The following is an 18,976-nucleotide window of genomic DNA, read 5'->3' on the forward strand; positions in this document are numbered from 1 at the left end:
TTTATAATACTTTGGAGCAAAAATAATTTGTAGAGATAAAGAGCCATTTTGAAAAGATAAAACGTTCATTTCCCTGAAAAATAAAACTTTTTTATATGCTTTTAATAAAATAGACTCAAAATATATAAAGCAAAAATTGAGATCAAGAGAAATAGAAAAGTCCACAATCAATGGAAAATTTTAACATACCTTTACCAATAATTGATACACAAAATTTGGACCATACAATGAGTCAATTTGACCTAATGGTCAAATATATATATATATATATGTATATATAAAACACTGTATACAACAATTGCAGAATACACATTCTTTTAAAGCATTCATGGAACATTTCTAAAAGTTGACCATATAGCAGGATAAAGAGGAAGTCTTAACAAACATATAAGGAGAGAAATCATATGGATTACATTCTCTGATCTTAATGTAATTAATAAAAAATAACAGCAAAACCCACAAAAACCTCCACATATTTGAAGGTGGTAGTGGTAGAGGTACATGAGGCAGAGGTAAAAAGGACACTTGCTTGGTTTACTCAATTGCATTTGGGAATTGTTTGAAAATTACTTAAGGAGAAGATAATACTTTTTTTTGTACTCATATAATAGAAAAACATGATTTCATGTTGCCGTAAATTTTACTCATACTCTCTCCTTTTTCCCACCAAACCATGCTTAATAAGTTCTTATACCAGAGGAGGAGTTTTCAAAGATATTTATCTTTTTCAGTATAGGGATAAATTGGAAGCAGATTTACATAAGCTCTAACTGATTTATCTGTAGTCGTGCAGAAACTTTTTCACAGGTTTAGGCTCAAGACAGCTAGCTACTTTGAGACTGGAGGTTGTACTGCTTTAAGTGAAGAAAAACCTCAGGTGGAGTCATTTCCTGGCCCTATGATAAAGTTTCCGTGGAAGCACTCCTTAATCATTTCCACAGGGCAGTGAGAGTGCCGAGTCCAGCATGGTAAGTGGCTACCATACTTGCAAATTGTTGACTCGCGGCAAATTTTAATCATATTTGACCCTTTCCCCCCGCAAACAATTTAATGAACTCTTAATAGGAGAGGAGAGTGTTTTAGAGACGTTTGTTTCTTTCAACATCCATGTAAGTTTGAAGCAAATTGGGTGAGCTCTAATTGATTCATCTGTAGTTTTGCTTCTTTTAACGTAAAGCTTAGTTGATTTGAGTCATTTTCTTCCTTTAATTGAGTCATTGAAGAGAGAACATTTCCTTCCTTTAGTTTTTACATTTCTTTTAGACCTGCTGTACTTATTCTCTGTACAAATCGATTGTTTCACTTCTAGTTATGCTCTTAGAATTTCGGGAGACTTCAGACCCACGTTTCCATTGCTAAGCTCATAAACGCGAGGCAGGTTAAAGTGCGCAGATAATCTTTGTCCTCTATTGAGCCTAGCTCTTTGGGTATGATAATATATATAATTACCTACAATAGTTCTATTCCGAGGCCACCTTTTAAGATCCATTTCCCCTTTTAATATCCTATGTGCAAGCCACATAATCTTTAGTATCTTAGTATTTTTAGTTCTTAAATGGAAGCAAGCTTTCTCACTGCTTTTTCAGCTTTGATCTTCTCACATCTTTGTGCATTTTAAGTATATTCAATACTGTTTTACTTTTAAAAATTTTGCCTTCCAACATGAAGGATCTTTGTGATAATGTAAATGTTCTGTATCTTGACTGTATTAATGTCAATATTCTGGGTGTGATATACCATATAGTTTTGCAAGATGTTACCATGGGGAAAATGTAAGAGGACACAAGTGAGCTCTCTGTATTGTTTCTTACAACTGCATGTGAATCTATTATTATCTCAAAGTAAAAGTTTAATTAAAAAATTTCACTTTTCTAGGAATCTAAATAAGCTTTTAAATGATGTTGATTAATGTGCTGTGACTTATGAATATTGACATTCAGTTGACATTTTATGATTTTATATTATAGTGTGACTAGTATTTTAATAGATAGTTTGAAAAGGAGGGAGAAGCTAGGAGATGAATAAAGTAAAGTGAGCCTTGAATCCCCTTGGGCACAGCTATGCTATAAACCCAGCTACTTCTAAAACCAAGAAGGGCAAAGTCGGTCCTTACTGCTATTTACTCCTGGTGAGTTAAAAAAGAATGGTCTCATTCTAATGTCTGAACCACTTGAATACAGACCTTCTGAAGGACAATAATCATGTTGAGGATTATTTTTCTTGTGAATATTGTGAGTAAATACCAATTCCACTTATCAGTGGAATCCAGGACTTGGTTATAAACAGCTAAGGAAGGGAGCTGGTGAAAGAAATCTACATGTAAACTTTTTAGATTGAGAAAATATCATGGTATAGAAACACAATTTTTTTTGGTTTTACCTGAATCTGGGGAACTACGTTTTGATTTGATCACAGCAGATGATGTTTTCAGACTATTTTAAGTCCAGGCAGAGGGGAGAGGAATGAAAAGTTTGCATTGCAGATAAGGCTGTCAAAAGCCTGTTTATAATGGACTGTGTTGTTTTGATTTTTATGTACCAGAGGGAGGTTCAAATATTGGTTGGTGCTAAGTGAAATGCTTCTTAAATGACGTTCACAGCCTTTGACACACGAAACTGATAGTTATGCACAGAAGGCGCCAAATGGAAATTCTACTTATTAAGTAGTGATTTTGAGTTTCTCATATAGCAAAGAGGGTTCCTTATGAGTCAAGGGGACAAAGTACAAGGGTTTGATACAGCTGAGAATGAACAGAGTCCAAGTCAAATTGCAGGGGTGTGAATCAGCCAGGACACTCTCCCTCCCTCGTGTGAGGAGGCTGCAGGCCAGGGGATGACCAAGGAGATCTGAGGTCTTAGTGTAGTTGAATCTCAGACCTTGGGCCAGTGCAGCCATGGAAGAGTGTGGGGTAGCCTGTCAGCTTATGAGGTCCAATAAGCTGAAGGGCCCTGATGCTACAAAACACAGGTGCCTCACACTATGTAGACGTGTTCCATGGCTACTGGCAAGCAAAATACATTATTATTAAAATCAACCATCACTGCCACTTTAGACTTTTTAAGATTTAGCTTTTTGTTTCTCCTTCTTAGAGGAGTAGATACTTGTATATGTTTCAAATTACCAAAGAAAGTTATTTGTCCTTAAAAAAAAAGTGAATGTTGATTTGAAAGTGAAATCTATACTCCTGGGTATTTCATGGGGTAAGAGATATGGGCTGATGAGGGTGGAGGAAATCAAGTAAAATCTAACCATAAAAACAAAATCATTTGCCACCCAGCTATAACGAGTTAATATTTTGATACATTTTCTTTGAGCTTTTTCGTATGGCTATTTCTAAATGTATTTAATATCATATTCTATATATAGTTATGATTTTTTACTTAATATTTTATCATAAACATTCTCCAGTTCATAAATTTTTTTCTAAGCATTTAAGGGCTGCATAACTCTCCATTGTACTGATGTACCATCTTTTAAATGCCTAGCAATAGGTAAATGGTTAAGTAAGTTGGTTCTTGTTTTTCACTCTTATAATCACGCCTTAATGCCACTGTGTCTAAATTTTGCATTTTAGATTATTTCTCCCTTTTGAAACTCATTTGTTTATGTTGTTTGCCTGTATATCTAATGGGTGTTTCAAATGTTTCTTTAAAAACTGATGTATGTAAAAATTGATTTATATATAGTCTTTTAGCATGCTTGTTGGAAAACTTAGGCCAGTTTTTTGTTTGTTGTGCTATAAAAGTGTTACATTTTTAGGTTGTTAAGTCTATTGCTTTTTCCCCTGGTAAATTTTCTGTTAGTTTTAAGCTTAGAATATCCTTCCCTATTCAGAGAACAAATGAATAGTAAATATAAAATCTTAAGGCATGAAAAGGTAATATTTCAAATTTATCTGCAAAGGGGTTTTTTTATTTTATTTTTTTAATTTTTTTTAATTTTTTTTTTTATTAACGGAAAGAAAGAAAAAAAGAAAAAAAAAGAAATTAACACAACATTTAGAAATCATACCGTTCTACATATGCACTCAGTAATTCTTAACATCATCACATAGATGCATGATCATCGTTTCTTAGTACATTTGCATCGGTTTAGAGGAACTAGCAGCACAGCAGAAAAAGATATAAAATGTTAATATAGAAAAAAGAAATAAAAGTAGTAATAATAGTAAAAAACAACAACAAAAAACCCTATAGCTCAGATGCAGCTTCATTCAGTGTTTTAACATGATTACTTTACAATTAGGTATTATTGTGCTGTCCATTTTTGAGTTTTTGTATCTAGTCCTGTTGCACAGTCTGTATCCCTTCCGCTCCAATTACCCATTATCTTACCCTGTTTCTAACTCCTGCTGGACTCTGTTACCAATGACATATTTCAAGTTTATTCTCAAATGTCCGTTCACATCAGTGGGACCATACAGTATTTGTCCTTTAGTTTTTGGCTGGACTCACTCAGCATAATATTCTCTAGGTCCATCCATGTTATTACATGCTTCATAAGTTTATCTTGTCTTAAAGCTGCATAATATTCCATCGTATGTATATACCACAGTTTATTTAGCCATTCTTCTGTTGATGGACATTTTGGCTGTTTCCATCTCTTTGCAATTGTAAATAACGCTGCTATAAACATTGGTGTGCATATGTCCATTTGTGTCTTTGCCCTTAAGTCCTTTGAGTAGATACCCAGCAATGGTATTGCTGGGTCGTATGGCAATTCTATATTCAGCTTTTTGAGGAACCGCCAAACTGCCTTCCACAGTGGTTGCACCATTTGACATTCCCACCAACAGTGGATAAGTGTGCCTCTTTCACCGCATCCTCTCCAGCACTTGTCATTTTCTGTTTTGTTGATAATGGCCATTCTGGTGGGTGTGAGATGATATCTCATTGTGGTTTTGATTTGCATTTCTCTAATGGCCAGGGACATTGAGCATTTCTTCATGTGCCTCTTGGCCATCCGTATTTCCTCTTCTGGTAGGTGTCTGTTCAAGTCTTTTTCCCATTTTGTAATTGGGTTGGCTGTCTTTTTGTTGTTGAGTTGAACAATCTCTTTATAGATTCTGGATACTAGACCTTTATCTGATATGTCATTTCCAAATATTATCTCCCATTGTGTAGGCTGTCTTTCTACTTTCTTGATGAAGTTCTTTGATGCACAAAAGTGTTTAATTTTGAGGAGCTCCCATTTATTTCTCTTTCTTCAGTGCTCTTGCTTTAGGTTTAAGGTCCATAAAACCACCTCCAGTTGTAAGATTCATAAGATATCTCCCTACATTTTCCTCTAACTGTTTTATGGTCTTAAACCTAATGTTTAGATCTTTGATCCATTTTGAGTTAACTTTTTTTTTCTTTATTAATTAAAAAAAGAATTAACAAAACAATTAGAAATCATTCCAATCTACATGTACAATCAGTAATTCTTAATAACATCACATAGTTGCATATTCATCATTTCTTAGTACGTTTGCATCGATTTAGAAAAAGAAATAAAAAGACAACAGAATAAGAATTAAAACAATAATAGAAAGAAAAAAAAAACAAAAAACAAAAAACCTATACCTCACATGCAGCTTCATTCAGTGTTTTAACATAATTGCATTACAATTGGGTAGTATTGTGCTGTCCATTTCTGAGTTTTTATATCCAGTCCCGTTGTACAGTCTGTATCCCTTCAGCTCCAATTATCCCTTATCTTTTTTTTTTTAATTAACGGAAAAAAAGAAATTAACCCAACATTTAGAGATCATATCATTCTACATATGCAATCATTAATTCTTAACATCATCACATAGATGCATGATCATCATTTCTTAGTACATATGCATTGGTTTAGAAGAACTAGCAACATAACCGAAAAAGATATAGAATGTTAATATAGAGAAAAAAATAAAAGTAATAATAGTAAAATCAAAACAAAACAAAACAAAACAAAAACCTATAGCTCAGATGCAGCTTCATTCAGTGTTTTAACATGATTACTTTACGATTAGGTATTATTGTGCTGTCCATTTTTGAGTTTTTGTTTCTAGTCCTGTTACACCGTCTGTATCCCTTCAACTCCAATTGGCCATTATCTTACCCTGTTTCTACCTCCTGCTAGACTCTGTTATCAAGGACATATTCCAAATTTATTCTCGAATGTCTGTTCACATCAGTGGGACCATACAGTATTTGTCCTTTAGTTTTTGGCTAGACTCACTCAGCATAATGTTCTCTAGGTCCATCCATGTTATTACATGCTTCATAAGTTTATCCTGTCTTAAAGCTGCATAGTATTCCATCGTATGTATATACCACAGTTTGTTTAGCCACTCTTCTGTTGATGGGGATTTCGGCTGTTTCCATCTCTTTGCAATTGTAAATAACGCTGCTATAAACATTGGTGTGCAAATGTCCGTTTGTGTCTTTGCCCTTAAGTCCTTTGAGTATATTCCCAGCAATGGTATTGCTGGGTCGTATGGCAATTCTATATTCAGCTTTTTGAGGAACCGCCAAACTGCCTTCCACAGTGGTTGCACCATTTGACATTCCCACCAACAGTGGATAAGTGTGCCTCTTTCACCGCATCCTCTCCAGCACTTGTCATTTTCTGTTTTGTTGATAATGGCCATTCTGGTGGGTGTGAGATGATATCTCATTGTGGTTTTGATTTGCATTTCTCTAATGGCCAGGGACATTGAGCATCTCTTCATGTGCCTTTTGGCCATTTGTATTTCCTCTTCTGATAGGTGTCTGTTCAAGTCTTTTTCCCATTTTGTAATTGGGTTGGCTGTCTTTTTGTTGTTGAGATGAACAATCTCTTTATAAATTTTGGATACTAGACCTTTATCTGATATATCATTTCCAAATATTGTCTCCCATTGTGAAGGCTGTCTTTCTACTTTCTTGATGAAGTTCTTTGATGCACAAAAGTGTTTAATTTTGAGGAGTTCCCATTTATTTATTTCCTTCTTCAGTGCTCTTGCTTTAGGTTTAAGGTCCATAAAACCACCTCCAGTTGTAAGATCCATAAGATATCTCCCAACATTTTCCTCTATCTGTTTTATGGTCTTAGACCTAATGTTTAGATCTTTGATCCATTTTGAGTTAACTTTTGTATAGGGTGTGAGAGATGGGTCTTCTTTTATTCTTTTGCATATGGATATCCAGTTCTCTAGGCACCATTTATTGAAGAGACTGTTCTGTCCCAGGTGAGTTGGCTTGACTGCCTTATCAAAGATCAAATGTCCATAGATGAGAGGGTCTATATCTGAGCACTCTATTCGATTCCATTGGTCGATATATCTATCTTTATGCCAATACCATGCTGTTTTGACCACTGTGGCTTCATAATATGCCTTAAAGTCAGGCATCGCGAGACCTCCAGCTTTGTTTTTTTTCCTCAAGATGTTTTTAGCAATTCGGGGCACCCTGCCCTTCCAGATAAATTTGCTTATTGGTTTTTCTAATTCTGAAAAATAAGTTGTTGGGATTTTGATTGGTATTGCATTGAATCTGTAAATCAATTTAGGTAGGATTGACATCTTAATTATATTTAGTCTTCCAATCCATGAACACGGTATGCCCTTCCATCTATTTAGGTCTTCTGTGATTTCTTTTAGCAGTTTTTTGTAGTTTTCTTTATATAGGTTTTTTGTCTCTTTGGTTAAATTTATTCCTAGGTATTTTATTCTTTTAGTTGCGATTGTAAATGGGATTCGTTTCTTGATTTCCCCCTCAGCTTGTTCATTACTAGTGTATAGAAAAGCTACAGATTTTTGAATGTTGATCTTGTAGCCTGCTACTTTGCTGTACTCATTTATTAGCTCTAGTAGTTTTGTTGTGGATTTTTCCGGGTTTTCGACGTATAGTATCATATCGTCTGCAAACAGTGATAGTTTTACTTCTTCCTTTCCAATTTTGATACCTTGTATTTCTTTTTCTTGTCTAATTGCTTTGGCTAGAACTTCTAACACAATGTTGAATAATAGTGGAGATAGTGGACATCCTTGTCTTGTTCCTGATCTTAGGAGTAAAGTTTTCAATTTTTCCCCATTGAGGATGATATTAGCTGTGGGTTTTTCATATATTCCCTCTATCATTTTAAGGAAGTTCCCTTGTATTCCTATCTTTTGAAGTGTTTTCAACAGGAAAGGATGTTGAATCTTGTCAAATGCCTTCTCTGCATCAATTGAGATGATCATGTGATTTTTCTGCTTTGATTTGTTGATGTGGTGTATTACATTAATTGATTTTCTTATGTTGAACCATCCTTGCATACCTGGGATGAATCCTACTTGGTCATGATGTATAATTCTTTTAATGTGTTGTTGGATACGATTTGCTAGAATTTTATTGAGGATTTTTTCATTTATATTCATTAGAGAGATTGGTCTGTAGTTTTCTTTTTTTGTAATATCTTTGCCTGGTTTTGGTATGAGGGTGATGTTGACTTCACAGAATCAATTAGGTAGTTTTCCCTCCACTTCGATTATTGTGAAGAGATTGAGGAGAGTTGGTACTAATTCCTTCTGGAATGTTTGATAGAATTCACATGTGAATCCGTCTGGTCCTGGACTTTTCTTTTTAGGGAGCTTTTGAATGACTAATTCAATCTCTTTACTTGTGATTGGTTTGTTGAGGTCATCTATTTCTTCTTGAGTCAAAGTTAGTTGTTCATGTCTTTCCAGGAACCTGTCCATTTCATCTAAATTGTTGTATTTATTAGCATAAAGTTGTTCATAGTATCCTGTTATTACCTCCTTTATTTCTGTGAGGTCAGTAGTTATGTCTCCTCTTCCATTTCTGATCTTATTTATTTGCATCCTCTCTCTTCTTCTTTTTGTCAATCTTGCTAAGGGCCCATCAATCTTATTGATTTTCTCATAGAACCAACTTCTGGTCTTATTGATTTTCTCTATTGCTTTCATGTTTTCAATTTCATTTATTTCTGCTCTAATCTTTGTTATTTCTTTCCTTTTGCTTGCTTTGGGATAAGTTTGCTGTTCTTTCTCCAGTTCTTCCAAGTGGACAGTTAATTCCTGCATTTTTGCCTTTTCTTCTTTTCTGATAAAGGCATTTAGGGCAATAAATTTCCCTCTTAGCACTGCCTTTGCTGCGTCCCATAAGTTTTGTTATGTTGTGTTTTCATTTTCATTCGCCTCTAGGTATTTACTAATTTCTCTTGCAATTTCTTCTTTGACCCACTCATTGTTTAAAAGTGTGTTGTTGAGCCTCCATGTATTTGTGAATTTTCTGGCACTCCGCCTATTATTGATTTCCAACTTCATTCCTTTATGATCCGAGAAAGTGTTGTGTATGATTTCAATATTTTTAAATTTGTTAAGACTTGCTTTGTGTCCCAGCATATGGTCTATCTTTGAGAATGATCCATGAGCACTTGAAAAAAAGGTGTATCCTGCTGTTGTGGGATGTAATGTCCTATAAATGTCTGTTAAGTCTAGCTCGTTTATAGTAATATTCAGATTCTCTATTTCTTTATTGATCCTCTGTCTAGATATTCTGTCCATTGATGAGAGTGGTGAATTGAAGTCTCCAACTATTATGGTATATGAGTCTATTTCCCTTTTCAGTGTTTGCAGTGTATTCCTCACGTATTTTGGGGCATTCTGGTTCGGTGCGTAAATATTTATGATTGTTATGTCTTCTTGTTTAATTGTTCCTTTTATTAGTAGATAGTGTCCTTCTTTGTCTCTTTTAACTGTTTTACATTTGAAGTCTAATTTGTTGGATATTAGTATAGCCACTCCTGCTCTTTTCTGGTTGTTATTTGCGTGAAATATCTTTTCCCAACCTTTCACTTTCAACCTATGTTTATCTTTGGGTCTAAGATGTGTTTCCTGTAGACAGCATATAGAAGGATCCTGTTTTTTAATCCATTCTGCCAGTCTATGTCTTTTGATTGGGGAATTCAGTCCGTTAACATTTATAGTTATTACTGTTTGGATAATATTTTCCTCTACCATTTTGTCTTTTGTATTATATATATCATATCTGACTTTCTTTCTTTCTACACTCTTCTCCATATCTCTCTCTTCTGTCTTTTTGTATCTGACTCTAGTGCTCCCTTTAGTATTTCTTGCAGAGCTGGTCTCTTGGTCACAAATTCTCTCAGTGACTTTTTGTCTGAGAATGTTTTAATTTCTCCCTCATTTTTGAAGGACAATTTTGCTGGATATAGGAGTCTTGGTTGGCAGTTTTTCTCTTTTAGTAACTTAAATATATCATCCCACTGTCTTCTAGCTTCCATGGTTTCTGCTGAGAAATCTACACATAGTCTTATTGGGTTTCCCTTGTATGTGATGGATTGCTTCTCTCTCGCAGCTTTTAAGATCCTCTCTTTCTCTTTGACCTCTGACATTCTAACTAGTAAGTGTCTTGGAGAATGCCTATTTGAGTCTAATCTCTGTGGGGTGCACTGCACTTCTTGGATCTGTAATTTTAGGTCTTTCATAAGAGTTGGGAAATTTTCAGTGATAATTTCTTCCATTAGTTTTTCTCCTCCTTTTCCCTTCTCTTCTCCTTCTGGGACACCCACAACACGTATATTTGTGCGGTTCATATTGTCCTTGAGTTCCCTGATACCCTGTTCGAATTTTTCCATTCTTTTCCGGATAGTTTCTGTTTCTTTTTGGAATTCAGATGTTGTATCCTCCAAATCACTAATTCTATCTTCTGTCTCTTTAAATCTATCATTGTAGGTATCCATTGTTTTTTCCATCTTTTCTACTTCATCCTTCACTTCCATAAACTCTGTGATTTGTTTTTTCAGTTTTTCTATTTCTTCTTTATGTTCAGCCCATGTCTTCTTCATGTCCTCCTTCAATTTATCAATTTCGTTTTTGAAGAGGTTTTCCATTTCTGTTCGTATATTCAGCATTAGTTGTTTCAGCTCCTGTATCTCATTTGAACTATTGGTTTGTTCCTTTGACTGGGCCATATTTTCAATTTTCTGAGCATGATCCATTATCTTCTGCTGGCGTCTGGGCATTTAGTCAGATTTCCCTGAGTGTTGGACCCCACAGGTTGTAAGATTTTTCTGTGAAATCTCTGGGTTCTGTTTTTCTTATCCTGCCCAGTAGGTGGCACTCGTGGCACACGTTTGTCTATGGGATCCACCAGTAAAAGTTGCTGTGGGTCCTTTAACTCTGGAAAACTCTCACCGTAGGGGAGGTTTGGCAGCCGAAGTGTCTTGGAAGAGTGCCAGCCAGCCCGGGGGTCCGAACGCAGGGAGGGTCGCCGGCCGCCGCAGCACGTGAGAGCGCCCAACCAAATTTCCTAGTCGACCTGGGGCGCCAAGTGTGGCGGAAGGGCGCCAGCTGTCGCAGCCTGGGAGAGTACACTGTTCCTAGGCGGACCGGGGAGTCACGTGTTTGGAAGGGTCCCACTGGTCACCATTCTCCGCAGTCTGGGGATTTCTGACCCAACTCTTTCAGTTGGTCCGGGGGGCCTCACATGGTGGGGACGCCAGCCGCCGCGGCCTGAGGGGACCGCCTGCCCAATTCTGCCAGCTGGCCTGGGAAGGAGGAAGGGAGGGACTCTGGCCGCTTGCCGTCCCGCCCAGGAAAGCCCGCGTCCCTCGGTGTTCTCACCGGAGCTGGTTCTCCCAGACAGTCAGCCGTTCCAGGATGGGGTACGCTGTCCCTTTGATCTCCGTCGTGGCTCCGGGAGCTGCTCTGTATTGTCTCCACTCCCCCAGTAGCTTTCTTACAAATCTGCTGCAAAATGCACAGCCTGTGTAGCAGAAGTTCTACAAAGTACCTTGGACTTCTCAGATGAAAGGCACTCAGGCGGCGACTCCAACTCCGGTCTCTTCACGCCAAGGACGCCGCTCCGCGAGTCGCAAGTTTGGAGGCACTGACGGGTTGCTGAGGAGAGCCGGGAGGACTAACGAGAGAACCGACGGAACACAGCGGCGACGGGCGGGGAGCGCGAGCGATGCGCGGGCGGGCGGGCGGGCGGGGAATGAAGTGCGCGTCCCCAAGCACCCAGCCGCCTCAATCCGGCATCAGTCACGGCCCCCTGCAAAGGGGTTTTAAAATGTGACAAGGTTATACACTGAGTTTGGTTTCTTTTTCTTTTAAATAACTAGTTAAATTTATTCACAGTAAATACAATCTCAACCCATGTCTTAGCCTAGTACACAATAGTTGCTAAATTTATGCTGTTGTTAGAAACCTTTTCATGGGATTTGGGTCCTTGGCTTCAGTTGTTACTGAAGCACTCTGGCTTTTGGTTTCCAGGAGAAACTTTTAATTATCCTTATAATACATATCTCTGGTTGGCTTAAGTTAGCTTGGTTTCTTTTACTTTTAACCAGACATGTTGAGTAACATTGTTCATCTTAAGAAGGCCTGTGCAGTTATAATTTACTGTGGTTTATTTCAGAGGGAGTGCCTTTCCATTCACATTGGCCAAGCTGGTATCCAAATTGGGAATGCTTGTTGGGAACTGTATTGCTTGGAGCATGGAATCCAGCCAGATGGCATCATTCTCGATAGTACAAAGGATCAACTGGCAAATGCAAAAATGGAGCATGGGAATATATCTTTCGATACCTTCTTCTGTGAGACAAGAGCTGGGAAGCATGTGCCCAGAGCACTCTTCATGGACCTGGAACCAACTGTTATAGGTAATGAAAGTTTTAAATTCTAGTGTACTCAACTGTCCACAGTCAAAACAAACAAATCAAGTATCAAAGGGTAGAATTTTCAGATTATACTACGCTGTCTGAATAGGCTCCTACAGTCCTTGTCCAACTTTAGAAGATCACTCAGTGGTCATTTAGGGTGATTAGCATGACAAATATGCCTAAAGGAAAGATAACATTGGTCCTCATTTTATGTATGATGAAATTAATTATAACCTTGCTAATTGTTTTCACACACATCTGTTGTAGCAGAACACTACATCTTTTCCTGGATTTGTGAGCTAATTGCTAGAGGCTGCTGGCCAAGAATCAAAAACTTGGCATCACTTATTTATAAAGAGCAGAATACTTGAAAATTATTCTAAATTTTTCTCCCTAATCATGGGGAAGATCAATACAATTTTATGATTATTCAAGGCTGAATTTGTACGGGAAAGAATGGGGGTCAGGGTACAGGGCTGTGTGAGAGTGGCAAAAGGTTAAAGAGCCGAACTGAGCAAGAGCACTGACAACTTTGCATCCTCTGCAGATGGGATTCGGACAGGGAAGTACTGTTCACTCTTCCACCCAGAGCAGCTCGTTAGCGGAAAGGAGGATGCTGCGAACAACTATGCCAGAGGTCACTACTCCGTGGGGTCAGAGATCATCGACCTTGTGCTAGAGAGGACCCGAAAGTTGGCAAGTGGCTTCTCTTCTTTTTAGACCTGGCCATGCCTGGGCACCTCTGATTCTCCAGCAGGACTCCTAAGTATTGGAATATCACCTACCACCACCCCCATCACTACCCAGCCCACTCACCTTGGAGCCTCACGGTGGATGCTCACAGCTGGAGAAGTGCCTTGAAGTTGAATATGAATGTGCTTTGCTATATGGGAAGGGTGCAAAAAGCCTTTGCACTTACTGTGTGCCCCCCTACCCTGGCTTCTGCTAATGTAGTATCTATTTGTTATCTGGAGCTTGCTAAGCACTCTAAAACTTGTTGTTTTCTAATAGTCATTATGAGTTGTAAAGTTAGAGGAGGCACTCCTTACTGGAATTAGCTACTTTACTTGCCAACAGTTAATGCACCTTTTAAGAGCCTGAGCCTGGTGAGTCCTTTACCTAGTAAGTGTTTTTGTGCTTGGTGCAATCCCCAGGTAACCTTTTAAACCAGCAGAGAGTAGTTTGAGCATAAAGTGATAGACACTTCATCTACTCTGAAGGAAAAATGATTTTGCTTCAATATTTTATTAATCCTTTCCTTTTCTTTGCTATTGGTAAAGGCATTGCTTGAGATCGCATACTCATAAATTCATGGAGAGCAGTGAAAGACAGTTGTATATTTATTCCTTGTTTATAGTGAAATTCCAAGGAACTTCCCCCACTCCAGAAGCACCACCCAAGTATATTGCAAAATAGATCTGTTTGCTGTGGAGTTAACAATGGTAAAGTCCTTTCTGAAAGTATTTTTGTTTTTTTTTTTACATGGGCAGGCACCAGGAATCAAACCCAGGTCCTCGGGCATGGCAGGCAAGCACTCTTACCTGCTGAGCCACCATGGCCCACCCTCTGAAAGTATTTTTAAGGGAGCTTGTTGTATCCCTCCATTACCGCTGCTTCTGGATGTATTTGGTTGAGTTCTCACATCTCATTTACCTCCCCCCAGGCAGAACAGTGCAGTGGACTCCAGGGATTTTTGATTTTCCGAAGTTTTGGAGGAGGCACTGGATCAGGATTTACATCTCTCTTAATGGAGCGGCTCTCGATAGACTATAGCAGAAAGACAAAGTTGGAGTTCTCTGTCTACCCAGCCCCCAGGATCTCTACTGCTGTGGTGGAGCCTTACAACTCCATCCTCACTACCCATTCAACTATTGAGTACTCAGACTGTGTCTTCATGGTGGACAATGAGGCCATCTATGACATATGCCATCAGAAGCTTGGTGTCAAATGCCCCTCTTACACTGGCATTAATAGGCTGATAGGCCAAGTGGTGTCTTCTATTACTGCTTCCCTCCGGTTTGAAGGGCCCTTGAATGTGGATCTAATTGAATTCCAGACCAACCTAGTACCTTATCCGAGGATACATTTCCCCATGTCAACCTTTGCCCCCATCATCTCTGCTGACAAAGCCTACCACGAGCATTTCTCTGTATCAGACATCACTGCTGCTTGCTTTGACTTCTCCAACCAGCTTGTCAAGTGTGATCCTCGGCTTGGGAGGTACATGGCATGCTGCCTACTGTACAGAGGGGATGTGGTCCCTAAAGATGTGAATACAGCAATTGCAGCCATTAAGTCGAGGAACTCTGTTCAGTTTGTAGATTGGTGTCCCACCGGTTTTAAGGTGGGCATCAACAATCAGCGGCCCACTGTGGTGCCAGGAGGCGACCTGGCCAAAATCCAGCGGACCGTCTGCATGCTAAGCAACAGCACGGCCATTGCAGAGGCCTGGGCCCGCCTGGACCACAAGTTTGACCTCATGTACGCCAAGCGGGCGTTTCTGCACTGGTACATTAAAGAAGGCATGGAAGAAGGGGAGTTCTTAGAAGCTAGGGAAGATTTGGCAGCCCTGGAGAAGGATTATGAGGAAGTGGGGCAAATTTGCTGATGCAAGCATGGCTAGTGAAAATGAATGCTAAGTTAAAATATGCTTCCTTTTCAAACCATTATATACTTGTTAGGTAGAGTTCCTTTGATTAGAAGAAAAAGGAATAAAATCAGGAAGACTCTGAGTTCCAGCACCAAGTTAAATGAGTCAGTACTAATGATGAACAAATGCTTCCTTATATATTAGCATAATTTAGCACAGCTACCCGTGAACTCTCTAAGATTTGTAGTGCTTTAAACTGCTAAATCACTTCTATATTTATTATTATTACTTTTCTTGTCAAAATGAAATCCTGGCTTTAGTCTATGCTATAATTTTTAACACAGAGACCACAAAATCCTAAATTTTAAGCTTTCCTTTTCCTGTACCTATGGTAGAAAACAGAACATGTTGATTATTAATGCTATTTCCCCCTGTCTATATTTTTATATTGATTAAATAATGAATATTTGCATTTTTTTAGTACAGTTATTTTCCTTTCTCCAAACATGCACCATAAGATTTGTTTGCTTTTTATACAAACAAAAACACCAAACACTTCTGGGCCTTTCTGAAATCTGAATCTGTCGTCGTGCAGGTGAGAAGGTAAAAGTGATTTCTTTCAGGTCTCTGGTCTCTGAGGAGGTGTTTCTCAAAATGTGGCCAGCAGAATCCTGAATCAGAACCACTTAAGATGCTTCTTAAATGTGCAGATTCTTTGGCTTTACTTCAGACTCGCTTAATGGGAATTTCCAGGATGGGAGAGGGTATGACGTAGTATTCTTTTTTGGTACTGAATTGTCCTGTTTTCAAACAGCTTAGAAGTTTCTATAAGTACATCAAAACCAGGACATTAGTTTGATTAATAGTTGGAACTAAAGTGAACTAAATCCTATGAAATTTGTTCTCTTGGATTTAGATGTTGCTCTTGAACTGACAGTACATAATTTTCAGGTGCCTCAATTATCTGGAGTATTTTACCTCTCGGTCTTGGCCTGCCACTTCTGCTTTCTCTTGTTTTCCACATGCTAAATGCCTTTGACCCTCATAGGCATCTGAAAATAGTATGCCCTAAAGCCTTGGCTGGGATATCAAGTTGTGTGCCTAATTGTGAGGCTTACCAAAATACAATTCTGCTGTCTTCTATTTTTGTCATCTGGACCCAAGAGCTGACCCACCATTATTAACAATTCCCAGGGAGATTCTTTTACATACTAAAAGCACTGCTCTGATGTATGGGCTTCAAGAGTGCCACTCAAACAATGTACCATTTACCTGGTTTCAACTCAAACCATCGTTCCCAATGCCCGGAGCATGATAAAAATGATAATTATTAATGTCTATAAAGGTATGCTAGACAACAATCATTGAATTTTGGCTGTTTTCAATTCTATAAGCATCTGGTTGGGTCCCATTCAGACCCTATTTCCAAGGCCCTCTGCCAAGGAAATGCTGGTACTAAAACCACCTCATATCAGAATTCTAATCAAAACCAGGTATCTGTTAGAGCTGAGGTGTACCAGGATTTCCAATATAGTAGAAGCATGGGAACTTGAGTCTTATTGTCCTGTCTCTGATTTGAGGTGATCAAACATTTGGTGGAAAGTAAAAATATATTTTTCCAAATAAAAGAGTGGCTTAGTGAACCTTAGTGACATTTCACCAAATCCAACAAAGACAAAATGGTGGACTGCCTGGCTCTTTACTTTCGGTGTAGAAGCAAACTTTCTTCAAAGCCTGAAGGATCCTATGCTAGTATTCAACTAGCTCAGGGGAGGGTTCTATTTTACAATTAACCTATGTTTTTCATGTTTGCACTTTAAAATCACAATTTAGTCAGTAGTAAATAAAGGTATTTGATGACGTGTCTATTATGAACATTTCACATACTTGTGAGGTTTAGGATTAAGTCTCCTAAGGATTGGTCATTAAGATCCAGATACCTTTCTTTGGGCTTTTTCTTTTAATCCTGGCTGTAATATGGTAATGAATAACATGGAAGGACTATTAAACTAGATATTAGGAAAGATGAGTCCATGTCATGACATTGCTACAATTATGTAACCTTGAAATATATACTTAATCTCTCTATATGTTAATCCTTATATTGGACAAAGTTGTTTCTCAGGCCCTTTCCAATGCGAGATTCTGAGGATCTAACTTTTATCAGCTTATTATACCACTTGATTCTTCATACCTTATATCAATACTGGATTTATAAAGTATTTTTCTTTATTTTTCCTATTTCCTTTTTATTAGTTTGTTAGTTCAACATTCTTTTCTTATTTTTTCAGGGGATACCCTAGAAATTAAAACTTAAAACTTGATGTATTAGCATTTACCATGCATTAGTATTTTTACCCCTTCCCAGACAATGAAAGGACCATAGAGCACTTCAACTTCATTTATTCTCCTCCCACCTTTGGCATATATTACCATATCTTTTAATGCTGTTTATGTTTTTAAACCCCCAAGATATCCATTATTAATGTTGTAAACAGTGAATATTTATTTGAATTTAACCTCATAGTACTTTCTCTGATACTCTTCATTTCTTCCTGCATTTCCGTGCTTCCATCTTGAATCGTTTTCCTCTGACACAAGAACTCCCTTCACTATTCTTTTTTTCTTTGTGTTTTTTCCAATGTTTTTATCGACAGATCTTCACACACGTACATTCCATGCATGTGTACAATCAATGATACACAATACCATCACATAGTAGTGTATTCATCACCATGATCATTTTTTAGAACGTTTGCATCACTCCAGAAAAAGAAATAAAAAGTAAAAACTCATACATATCATACACCTTATCCCTCCCTCTCATTGACCACTAGCTTTTCCATCTACTCAATTTACTTTATCTTTTGTCCCCCCTATTATTTATTTTTTTACCCATATTTTTTCCTCATCTGTCCATACCCTGGATAAAAGGCACATCAGACACAAGGTGTTCACAGTCACATAGTCATATTGCAAACGTTATATCTTTATACAATCGTTATCAAAAATCTAGGCTGTTGAAACACACCTCAACAGTGTCAGGTATGCCCCTCTAGCCACTCCAATACACCATGAACTAAAAAGAGGTATCTATATAATGCCTAAGAATAACTTCCAGGATAACCTCTTGACTCTGTTTGAAATCTCTCAGTCACTGAAACTTTATTTTGTCTCATTTCTCTCTTCCCTCTTTTGGTCAAGAAGGCTTCTCAATCCTTTGATGCTGTGTCCTGGCTCATCCTGGGAGTTCTGTCACACACTGTCAGGGAGATTTCACATCGTTGGGAGTCATGCCCCACGTAAGAGGGAGAGCAGTGAGTTCACCTGCCAAATTGGCTTAGAAAGAGAGAGGCCACATCTGAGCCACAAAAGAGGTCCTCTGGGGGTGACTCTTAGGTCTAATTTCAAGTAGGCTTTGCCTATCCTTTTCAGGAATAAGTTTCATAGGGCAAACCCCCAGATTGAGGGCTTAGCCTATTGATTTGGTTCTCCCCACTGCTTTTGAGAATATCAGAAATTCTCCAAATGTGGAAGTTGAATATTTCCTCCTTTCTCCACAGTTTGCAAATACTTCTTTATTCATTGCCCAAATTACTCTGGGATTTATGAGGGCATCACATTAACCTGGAAAAACCAGTAAAATCTCATGCCTTATTCAAGATTCCATGCACTTATGAACACCACCATCTTTGACAGTTTCCTATTTCTTGTTCTTTACGTAGAATTAAATCCTATCAATTCTATTTC

The 18,976-nt window shown here is 38.0% G+C and overlaps 1 protein-coding gene across 1 annotated transcript; it reads left to right on the top strand.

Annotated features, from left to right (window-relative positions):
• The first annotated feature begins 946 nt into the window (after positions 1-946).
• Positions 947-15,732, top strand: TUBAL3 (tubulin alpha like 3). The gene is made up of 4 exons (XM_077167883.1): positions 947-968; positions 12,393-12,636; positions 13,184-13,336; positions 14,304-15,732. Exons 1-4 carry the CDS (start codon positions 966-968, stop codon positions 15,242-15,244), a joined length of 1,341 nt encoding a protein of 446 aa, XP_077023998.1. The 5' UTR covers positions 947-965; the 3' UTR covers positions 15,245-15,732.
• Positions 15,733-18,976: the final 3,244 nt, after the last annotated feature.

This window comes from Tamandua tetradactyla, chromosome 7 (assembly GCF_023851605.1).
Source record: "Tamandua tetradactyla isolate mTamTet1 chromosome 7, mTamTet1.pri, whole genome shotgun sequence".
Classification (NCBI taxonomy): domain Eukaryota; kingdom Metazoa; phylum Chordata; class Mammalia; order Pilosa; family Myrmecophagidae; genus Tamandua; species Tamandua tetradactyla.